General features: G+C 34.3%; 1 protein-coding gene across 1 annotated transcript; it reads right to left on the bottom strand.

Moving 5' to 3' along the window:
• Window positions 1-3145: 3145 nt before the first annotated feature.
• On the bottom strand, window positions 3146-11798 carry LOC105481671 (SLIT and NTRK like family member 6). The gene is made up of 2 exons (XM_011741387.3): window positions 11245-11798; window positions 3146-8811 (listed from the first exon to the last, which is right to left on the bottom strand). Exon 2 carries the CDS (start codon window positions 8785-8787, stop codon window positions 6262-6264), a length of 2526 nt encoding a protein of 841 aa, XP_011739689.2. The 5' UTR covers window positions 8788-8811; window positions 11245-11798; the 3' UTR covers window positions 3146-6261.
• Window positions 11799-12044: the final 246 nt, after the last annotated feature.

The raw sequence follows: 12044 nt of genomic DNA, 5'->3' as shown, positions 1-12044 counted from the left end.
TGACAATATTCTACAGAATACTATAATTGTGGGTACATTGGTCAAAACCCGCAGAAAATGCAAAAATGAACACTAATATAAACATTTTACCTTGGGTGATAATGATGTGTGAAAGTAGGTTCATTAATTGTAACAGACACACCATTTTGTCGCTAGATGCTGACAGCTAGGGAGGTTGTGCTTGTGTGGGAACAAGGGATATATGGCAACTCTGTACTTTTTACTTTGCTGTGAACTCAAAACTGCTCAAAAAATTGTCTATTTAAAAGGGAACAAAATTCCTCACACTATATAGGTGTCTCTTTAGGCTTCAAATGACACATTCATTGAGATAGTAATCATTAATTTATAAACTGTACCATGAAAACAAAGGTTACTGCAGTCAGAGGTCTTAAAACATTAAAACATGAAAATGTCTGTCACCATGATCTTTGTGTATATGATAGTTCTAATAACACTTGAATCATATATTGTTTGTAAAAGTTTTAAATTAATGCATTATCATGAGAACTGTCTGTATTTTAACTACTTTGTCAATATTTTATTCTATGAAATAAAACATAAACTCCTAAAAGTGGGTATTGATAAATAGTAATTAATTATTCAGAATTAGAAAAAAGAAACCACACAATGAGTTTCTGGTTGCCAGATGTACATGTTGTTCAGTCTGATAAATCAGTCAGCATTTTTAAAGCTGTAGCTAAAATCTGCTAATATATCATTCTGAATAATCTAGAATTAGGTACTCCATGACTAAAGTTAGTGAAATATCTCCATTTTTTTCAATAAGATGTTAAAAAGTCAGTGTCCTACCTAAACATAGAAGCAACGTATGCACAATGGCAAAACATACATATGCTGTGATTTCACATGGCCTGTAAATATGTATGGTTATAACAAGAGTCTGATGAGGACAACTGCCCTGAGAATAAAACAAAACAATATAAATTAACAGCAGCAATCAAACAGGGTTCCAATTCTGGCCTTGTTACTCTTACTACTTATATAGTGCTAGGCAAACCCCTTAACTCCTTCATTTTCTAAATGAGAAAGTTAGAATAAAGTTTATGATGTGTTTATATCTAGGAATTGTGTTTGCTGTATCACAGTGCATTGTTTGCTTCAAATATATATTCATTAATCCAAAGTACTTCAGAATGCTAGGATCAGGCCCCAAGTGTGTCCATGGAACGCTTCATGGATGAAGCCATATGTAGCATTTAAACTGATCTGATTTTTGAGGATCAGAACTCCTTTGAACCCTAGTGTTAACTTTCTTTTTTTTTTTTTTTTTTTTTTTTTTTGAGGCGGAGTCTCGCTCTGTCGCCCAGGCTGGAGTGCAGTGGCGCGATCTCGGCTCACTGCAAGCTCCGCCTCCCGGGTTCCCGCCTTTCTCCTGCCTCAGCCTCCCGAGTAGCTGGGACTACAGGCGCCGCCACCACGCCCGGCTAATTTTTTTGTATTTTTAGTGGAGACGGGGTTTCATTGTGTTAGCCAGGATGGTCTCGATCTCCTGACCTCGTGATCCGCCCGTCTCGGCCTCCCAAAGTGCTGGGATTACAGGCTTGAGCCACCGCGCCCGGCCTGTTAACTTTCTTCTACTATGTATTGCTGTATTAATATATGGCATTAGTTATTATGCAAAGACAATAACAGGGGCTTATAAGTCTTTTGATTACTTACAATACCAAGGAAATGGATGAAAATACACTTAATATACATTCAGTAATGGTGGTTTCATCACTGATAATGTGAGTTGAAAATAAATCAAGTTCATTTTGGCAAGAATGATTATTTTTGTGTGTAGTGTCTCTTCAAGACTTCTATAAAACCAAATACAATGAAATGCCACGTCAATGCCCAGAGATTTTCTACAAGACAAGCAATTCAAAGTGCCTTACTCCTTATATAATCCATTTTCTCACGGGTAGAACTTCAGAGATGTGAAGAGGTAAATAATTACTTGTGGAAGGTCAGGTGTTCATGCTGTTCATGTTTCAAAATTCTAAAACAAAAGTACTCTCTTTAGAAAGTGTACAATTTTAAATAATTTAAATTGGAAATACATGAACCTGTGTGTGTAATTTGTTGTTTTGCGTTGTTTCCTTTCTTCATTCACTAATCTGCTGAAAGATATTTACTAACAGAAGAGTATTTATCTGTTTGATTTTGCTTTCAAAACAGCTAGAAGAGGATTTTACATCTGGCAATCTTCTTTACGTTACCTATACATAAGAATGAATGCAAATATAATAAATAAAATTTGCCTTTTAAAAAAGCTAGTTGTAAGACAGATAATGTTGCTTCCAAAAAAATTTGATTGTTAAATAATATAAGTATCCATGAGATCATTCTTCATGTGGCTGCCAGATATAAAACCACTCCTCCTGAGAAAGTCTTTTAATTGTGTCTTATTTTACAATAAAAGCTTGTCCTTTTATGATACCCCAACTTCTTCATAGAAGTGCTCTACAGGGAAAAGAAATAGAGAAGAATCCTCAAATTCACTGTAAAACAATTTCTTAACTGCCAGGAGATTCAGCCTTCCCTTCCCAAATAGTTATCATTTGTATACACATGAGCAGTTTTCTTTTTATGTAGAAAACAATCTCCTAAAATAATCTTGCAGAAACTCATATATGGGGAACTTTGGTGATCTGTCTTTGGATATTTGTGTTTATTTTTATTAAAAAGTAAACAGGTTATGGCAAAACAATTATTCAAGTTGGTAGTATTCCTCTTCTTAAAAAGTGCTGTTGATTACATACCTATTAGCTATCATAAAATAATGAAAAATACAAAATAAATTACAGATATATTGAGATGACCTACTACATCTTCATTAGGTCTCTCTCTGTCTCTCTCACCTGTGTTTGTATGTGTGTGTGTGTGTTTGTACATACATATACGTATAATATATGAAGGGGCATAAAGGAGAGAATAAGCCATTATTTTTAAAAGTGGCAATTTAATGACAAAGGGATGCTCATGTCACATTCTTTAACCCTGAATCAAGGATTAAGCCTTTTTAATTAATTGGGCAAAGGCATTCAGGCAGCTTAAGGCAGCTTAGATGGTGCTGTAGTTTATTTAATAATATAGCAGCAAAGAGGAGCTTTCTCTCCTCCATGATAAAAGAGATTCTTTCAAAGAGGGTAACATCACTGATATAATTCTTTCTTATAGAGAGGAAAGTTTCCAACCCATTGATGGAGATAAATGAAAGATATTGGAAGAACACTTTTATAAATTTACAGTAAGTAATTTCATGTAATTTAGTAAAAAATGATTTGTTAAATAAGTATTAATACAACCAATATCAAATAAATTGACTTAAAAAGATTTATCCAGCATGATTATACACTACTACCACTATAGAACAAAATTTCAGTTTTTGGACATGAGTCATAAATTGCATTGATGTGCAATGGCCAAAGTGTAACTTCTGTTTAAATCAAGAAACAAAGCTAAGATAATTAAAAGTCTATTTTTTTTTTAATGGCCAGGTTCAGGTAAATAATGCTGAGGATACTGAAAGAGGAATTGGAATTCTGAATCTGTCAGTTAGCTGCTGAAAGAGACCAAATTGGTTGCTTAAATAAACAATCAAACAAGGAGTATAATAAAAGTTGTTCTTTAGTGGGAAGGAGAAGAAATTGGAAATTCAGGTCAAATAATCAAATTTCTGAGAAAGTCTCATAGATCACAAAGAATTAGAGACCATTATTAGCTTTCTCAACTCTCAACAACCAGTAGGAAAACAAATTCCACAAAGGGTTGTGAATGAAACATTTAAACCGTTAAAATCTCTTGCTTTTGGAAATAATTGTAATTTCGATGTCAGTGTTAAGTTATATCCAGAATAAGGATTGTACTTTGGTTTTGGGGGTATACTTACATGGCTTCTTAAACAACTTTGTTCCTCTTCATTATAAGTTAAAGAGTGAACATTATTACTTTAGGCAATTAACGGCAAATAAAGATTAAAGAAATATTTCCCCCATCCCTAAGAAAAGAATGTTTTTGAGGGCATGTCTCTGTCTGCATTCATGGATCCATTCCAAGGGTCCTCCAGGCATGGGAATATCTTAAGTCTTCCTGATACCTCTATGTACCTGATTAGAATTAGAAAATATTGGCAGATACTCGACTGAGTAAAAGAAGTGCAATAACATGAATTCTGGCCTTTATTTGTTCTTCTCTTGAGAATGTAATTTTTAAAATAATATTTTGGAGATTTTACTATTTACGATGCTGAATATTTTTTAGTAGATAAATATCAAGCATTTCATAGGCACACACATTTTCTCTTAGAAATTGTTACTTAAAGAATTTCCATCTTTGTGCTTCCAAACTTTGGAAGCTAATGAAGAAATTTTGGTTTTCAGTAAACCTTTTAATACATAACTCTTGATTGATTTCCATTAATATATACAATGATTGATTTTACATTACCCATAATTAGTCTTCATACCATGCAGCACAGCCCATATTGTTTTTATCAACAAGAAGGTTTCTCATTAAAAGTAAAATAAATAATGTATATTCTGCCTTTAGAGCAAAGTTGGATATTAAAAGCCAAAATATTTAATAGATCATTTAGGAATCACTGAAATATTGTTGAGTAAATTGAAGGGAGTACTTCCTTATGGAAAATGTGTTGCTTCATAGCCCAGTGCATGAGTTCGTGTGGTGTTCAGAAAACATTCCCAGATTACCTTGATTAATTTCACTTTGTCTTGTGAAAGCGTGCAGGTATGATTGATTCATTGATTCTATAATTAGAAAGGATAGAAATAAAACATTTCCTTTTGGATTGCATCAGAAAATGATTTGCTTGAAAGGGAAAACGGCTAGACGTACTTTAAATTTAGCTTCCTTTTAATCATACCAAAAATTAAATAGCCTGTTTCACACCATGAACAAGATACTTCTATGTGTAAACAACAAATAGAAACCTCCCATAGTGTGTGTATGTCTGTATGTTTGTGTGTATGTGTGTTAATCCTTACTTGATTGCATGACAAGTAAAGCTAATTTAAGAACGCACATTTAAAAAATAGAGTTTTCATTTTAGTTTTATTGTAGTGAGTAGTATTTTTAATTTTCTTGAAAGGCACCCAAGAATAATTACTTTTGTGAACCAAAAATATATAAAACTGTACAGAATAAATATTTCATAGAAATCTAACTATACCTTCTTGTAAAATAAAGCTACATTGTCCCTCTCTTGAGGCAACTTAAACCACTTACCTTTAGAAGTGCCTTTTGCTACTGATTTATGGCATCTATCAATATACATCAATAAAAATAAAATAGTTTTTCCTATTTACTTTACAACTGTGAATTACTTGCCACAAGAAATGTATTTCTATCATAGTCATTCAGATTTACAAAGAATTAAGCCTATGAAATAAAGCAAACCCAATAGATTCTCTAGTCATATTTACAGCAGAATCTCAGTAGCATTTTTAAAATATCCCTAGAAGAAGAATTAAACTTTGAACATAAATGACATACTTTAGTTCACAGCAGCACTGACATTAAAATTATCTACACAAAATGTGTAGAAAACCCCCCAAAATATGCTTATTTATTCCACCTGAACTATTAATCATTTTAACTTTTTAAACTTAGAATGCACGAGAGTGGCATTTGTTTAAGCTCAAATGCTCAAAGTTTTGAGCCACCCATGACCTATGTAATTACAACCTTTATATTTTTTCTTCATTGTTTGTAATTTGTAATTGTCAAGTTCCAGTTTCTTTTGCATTTATTGCAAGAAAGTTAGGTATGTTTGACAATATACATTTTTGAAGTACATACTGGTTATAAACAATGTATTCCTTACATATTATAACTACATATACAGGTATGGTTTTTAAATGATGAAATCCAATTGTAATTAATCTATAGGGAAAGCAATTCAAGAAAATTCGGGATACTTAAATGTTCAACCTTTTTAGATGTGCAAGAGGACTCCTATGAGACACTTTTCAGTATATGGAGAAATATTACTATAACCCTTGAATGATTTACATGCAAGGGTTTATTTTATTTGGGACAGACTGAATTGCCTGAAGATAATGCCATGGCTTCTCCCAATGATCCCTGAGTTTATTTTTCTTCCTTTTTTTCCCCCATAGTTTACTACTGTGCTTAAGTTCTGATTGATGACACACTCATGTAAGGCACTTATTTACAAGGTATGGACTTTAAACAGAATCATAGCATTTCTGTGAAAGCCCTCAAACTCTCCATCTATGTTTGCTGCTCCAGGACTTCTAAATAGTCAGGTTCAGCATGTAAATTAGCTTTGAGTTCAAAATACTCATTTTTCGTCTGTTCCACTAATACCTTCCTTGGACGTGAGTACATTAATGTTTCCATTAATTTCAGTTCTTCGTGGGCTCCTGGATAATGTGCCTCCATATCAGGCTGGAGCTGAGCAATGTTTTTCCTTAGGTATTCTGTGATTCCCAGTTGCTGAAGTTCCCTTTCTTTTTCTAAAATGTTTCTATACAGTGAACTGGCATCTTGGAAGGATAAAAATTCTGTCGATTGGTTCGTGGTTTTGTATTTCATATTGGACCCCGTGAGTGGTGAATGATTTTCCCGTTCCAAAAGACTTCTTTGGAGATGTTTTGCGTCACTTCCTTCTTTCTCATTCCCCTCTTCTTCCTCTTCCAAATGCTTTGGACCAAAGGAGGGACTTCTATAGACATGAACCATGGGGCTCACCATGTGCTGTTCATAGAGAGAGGCAGAGGGTCTTTCAGTAGTGTGATGAGTGGTTTTATGGCCATACATGCTGTACTGAAGATGCACGGGACTGTTGTCCCTCATTTGCTCATCTACTTGTTTCTTTTTGTATCTTCTCCTGCGGTGAAGAACAAGAACCACTATCCCTGCAGCACAGAACACAATAGTGATGAACACAATCAGAAGTCCCAATATTAGAACAGACAGTGGCACAGCATCTGTAAGAGACCGTAAAATAGTATCGGCCGTATTCGTTGTTGTTGTAGGAGTGGTGACAATAATGTAACTAGTCTGTGTTGGCATGGATGGGTTATTTACTAAACCTGGACAGAGAAGTTCACTATTTAGGGCTTTTAATTCCTTTTTGTCGAGATGCCCGGGAGAAGTGCAGAGGATGTCATCTGTCACTGTGTTCTTGCTTAGCTTTTGTATCCATTGTTGCAGTCCAACCAGGTCACAGGAGCAGTCCCAGGGGTTATCCTCAAGGTCAATCTGGGTTAGTAAATCAAGATCGTCCAAAATATTACTTACAGGTAGATGGGTAAACTGGTTTGTTTTAAGATTTACCTTAGTTAGAGGAACCCCTGAAAAAATATGTGGTGGCAAAACTTGGAGGAGGTTGTTATTTAAGTAGAGGACTTTAAGTTTAGGCATTGGATTAAATGTTTCTGGCAGTATTTCCTTAATGGCATTGTATTCAAGATATAAGTATTCAAGATTATGGAGGCCAAGGAACATGCCTTTACTTAATTTGGTCAGATGGTTACCATTTAGATACAGCTTTTGTAATCTCGTTAGGTTCATAAATGATCCTTCTTCAAGAACTTCAATACGATTGTTTCCCAAGTGAAGCATTTCCAAAGTGAAATATTCCACTAGATCAGACTTCATTAAACTATGAATAATATTTCCCGCTAGAATGAGCTTTCTAGGATTTTGCGGAGGAGGTCTCAGATCTGATAAGCTCTCAATGTTGCGCTCCTGACAATGTATTAGAAGTCCTGATGGGGATAGGACTTTGCAGTTACAAGGAATAGGGCAGTAAGGTCCTGGAAGTTGAGTGGATGGCTTTGTAATATAAGGTATCAAACGTGGTGCTTTGGTGGGTGGTTTTAGAATGGATGTGGTCTTAGTTGACATGCGACTATCATTTATTGAAGATGTTGCCGCCAAATGTAACGATCCTGAAGGATCCTCATGTTCTTCATACACTGGTGGAGTGGGGCAAATGGATTCCTTCTTTAGTCTACTGAGTACACTTCCTTTAAAAAATGGAGGGCTATTGCAGACAACATCACCAATTATAGACTGCGGAGGCATGTTCTCCAACCAAGTTTTTAACTGCAGTAAGTCACAATTGCAGGCCCATTTATTGTCCTCCAACTGAAGATCCAATATTCGGCCAATGTGTTCGAGAAAACCAACATAAGGCAATGTTTGTAACTGATTTCCACGAAGATCTAGATGGGTTAAAGGAACAAATCGGAAGATGTTTGGAGGAAGACTCTCAATAGCATTATCATTTAAAATTAACACTTTGAGTCTGTTGAGCTTGCTAAAGGCACTTGGTTCAATCACTGTGATAAAATTGTTATCGGCTTGCAGGAATTCCAGGTTTTCCAGTCCATGGAAAGTATCCTCTTTAAGAATTTCTAAAGAATTGTGATTGATATGAAGTTGCTTAAGGAGGCCAAGGCCATTAAATGCACCTATCTCAATATCTGCAATATTGTTAAATCCAAGGTGTATTGAAATAGCATTGGTAAGCCCAGAAAAGTCATTTGTGTGAAGCATTGTCAAGCCATTATTTAATAAGCTTAGTTGGAAAGGTCGTGATGGTGGCACACTTATTTCAGATACCGTCTTGATACCTTTTTCTTCACAATTTATTAGCATCGTGCCATCTTTTTCCTCACAATTGCAAAGAGAATCACAAGAGCTTCTGACTGAGAACACTGGAGTTTGGGACTGTAAAGACATACAGGCAAGGAGAGATGAATAAAAGAGAAGAATCCACAGCTTCATGTTGTCATGTGATGAAATCCGATTCTGTAAAATAAAACGCAATAGCAAGGGACTTTAGTGGGCAGAACTGGGGAGGAGATGAAGCTGACATTTTCAAAATAATAGGTCTTTCTCCAAAAAGCAAGTGACTGACTACCATGAAAATATGGGTAGCTTACTGCATTCATCGTTTTTTCTTTTTTTTTTCTTCCTAATACTCAGACAGGCAAGTCTGACTGACTTTTAACTTGCATTGTGGTCAAAATATAAAATTTAGGTCAAGGGGAATTTAAAATATTGTATCATAATTTGTGTTCACATCTGATGAATAACCTGCATTTTAACAGATGAGAGAGGTGCTGCCTTAGAGCATTGATACTTCACTATGATGCAAAGTTACATATTTGAAAACTTTTTTTTTTTTAACCTTAAGGTACATAAATTTAAGGCTGGAGGATTATCGTATAAGACAAATATGTAGTTGTTAGCCATAAGCATAGAGAACTGTGGGGAATGTAAAAAATGATAAAAAGAGTGTATGTGTGCATATGTGTATGTGTGTATACATGTCCTCATGTAGCATGCATTGTCTTTCTTTATATTGTTGAACTGTGTGTCACACAATAATATCTAATAACTGTGTCTGTGTTTTAACTTGCTTTGGTTTGGGCTTAAAATTACATCTGTAGTATACATATGTGTGTGTGTGTGTATATATATATATATTTACACATACTAATTTTATTTTTTATTTTGAAAACCTTGAGGAAAATATGTCTTTGATCATGTAATAAAGGATAGTACAATAAGAACTCTTTTAACTATTCAATCTAGGGAAGTTTGTATAAGCGTAATAGTATCAGATATATATACTTAAGAGTGACCATTCAAATTTCACTTAAATCCTTATATTTAATATTGAATTTCTAGAAGCAGTATATTTCTTACTGCTTTTTAATTATGTTATAGATGAGGTTGAAATAAAAACTAAAGAAGAAAGATTAATCTTTAATACACATTTCAGGCTGTTGTAAAAGAATAAACAATGCTTCATCTAAACTTCTAGCAAATGACTTCCTAATGAGGTTTTGAAACAGTCTTTAGGGCACTGAATGTCATCACATAATTAAGCAGCTGGTCTCCTTGATTATAAGACTTTAAGTCACAAACAATGAAGTCTGAAACAAACTGTATCATATTAAACTTTTTGATGGTGTTTCAAATTTGGTAAACGAAAAAAAAGATGGTTCAGAATAACATCATGTATTCCAATCCTGAAACATGTAACAAATGCATCTGAAACAGCAATTCTTAAAAAAGATTTTGTCCTTTAAATGACAGTTATGCAAGGTAAACATTTGTAGCACTAATGATATCTAATTTTATTTCCTTCCTTTAAATATTATACTTTATATAAACTACATTGAAATATAAACACCACATCTTATGACTATTCAACTTTTCAAAACAGTAATCAGTTTTCATTTTTGTTGTTTGAAATGTGAACAGTAACTGAATCAAATTAAAATTCACAATCAGGTAAAACATACCAGAACCCAATCAACCATCCTGAAAGTAAACTTTCATTCCCTGAAAACATAGTGTTTTATTGAAAACACATATAGTACAAAGTTCCTGAAAGGCAAAAGACAACTAAAGAAACAAAACAACATACTGTGTTTCTATGTGAAGAGAAAGTTAGAAGACTTTATTTTTCTCTAGGGAAATAGTTTGATTTTAAACAGCTTTGTGAGCTGAGGTTATAAACAAGCAGCATGTAATTGGAGTCTTCCACTTGTGGATTAGCTTCCACAAACACTAAAAGTACTTATTCATAAATTACCAAGAGATAATAAGATTTATTTCACCAGGTATAGCATCAGAGAAAATAGCAAATAATTCTTCAGTGATTAAACTCTTGTTATTTTTTAAATCCTATATGAATTTTGTGCTCTTCAAAATGTGCTAGGAAACAGTTTCTCATCTCTTCAGAAACACACACAAATGTGAAAAGTAGTTCTCTACTGACAATATCCGATACAGTGGTAAAGAGGTCAAAAGATACTCACTGACATATTTTCTGAGAATACATATTTTCAAGTCAGAAAATAATATAAGTAGCATACAAAGTGCAAAGAATTATTCAATATTCTGCTTATATTTGCGATTCAACATTCACACTTGGAAGCGATCCTTCAGAAAGCATACATATTTAGTTTCTAACAACAAACTGCATGTTGTAAAAGAAATAGTGGAATATTATATTTGTTCTTCTCTACAGCCAGCTGTTAGACTAAATGTCTGCTGCTCAGAGAATACAGGCATCTGCTACAGTGTTAGTTGTGCCAGTAAGCAAGAATGAAATTGAGTATCCTCTAATGCAAAGTTGTTTGTTTAAAGGAGGCAAACATACAAATTCAATCACTTTGCTATAATGCAAAAATAAGTATGAGAAAAGCCTGGAAACATTCATCTTACCTGTAAAGCAGAGACTCTTCCTGACGTTATCTGTAACGCACAGCTGGAAGAGGTGTTCAAAGTAATTCAGTTCCTTTATTAAAAAAGAAAACACCAACCACGGTGTACTTTCTTCTCAAATATCACTTTTTGTCAAGTCCCATAGGTTCATAAAGTTAAAACCTCGGGTCAAAGAGAGAATACTGAGCAATTCATTGAACATATTTCAAGCAGAGTGCATACTAGAGCATCCTGAAGCAATTGTCCCTTTTTCCCTCAATTAAAATTCACAGCGTACTTCCCAGCTATGCTGACTTTTTTGCATATAGTTAACCATTTGCAAGCTGCTGAATGCAGTAAGTAAACAAGATGTTTAACAGAGCTGGGATTGATCACTCTTGCTTTCTTAGTTTGTAGATCCAAGCTGCAGCAATGTTCTCCTTCCTCCTTTTCTAGTATTTCTTGTTAGCTCAGTTTGTTATTAGTCAGATTGCCAAGGGCTGGGAGGTAGGCGTAAATAAAGAGACTTCTTGGCTTTTGACTCAGCCTGTAAGCCCTTCCCCATCAGAGCGTTTTAATCTGCCAGTGTCATATAACACACGAGACAGCTCCACCTTGGGACTGCTCAACTCCTCCTCTTTCTGCAAATGGTCTTTCCACTCCCTTTCAATACCAAATACAGTGCGAGTGAATTTTGATGGAAATAATAACACGTCGTTTTAAATGCTTAATAGTACATTGTGTTATTATAGCAAGCTAAATAATACGTTATGTTAAATTCTCAACTAACACTGTTTTGTAGTGTTTGCACACATGTGTGC

The sequence above is a fragment of the Macaca nemestrina genome, chromosome 16 (assembly GCF_043159975.1).
Source record: "Macaca nemestrina isolate mMacNem1 chromosome 16, mMacNem.hap1, whole genome shotgun sequence".
Lineage (NCBI taxonomy): Eukaryota > Metazoa > Chordata > Mammalia > Primates > Cercopithecidae > Macaca > Macaca nemestrina.
The sequence above is the reverse complement of the archived record's forward strand: the minus strand, read 5'-3'. Positions and strand labels throughout refer to the sequence as shown.

Bases quoted from the DNA above. Each gene is read 5' to 3' on its own strand.
- LOC105481671 (XM_011741387.3), bottom strand. From the start codon at position 8,787: ATGAAGCTGTGGATTCTTCTCTTTTATTCATCTCTCCTTGCCTGTATG.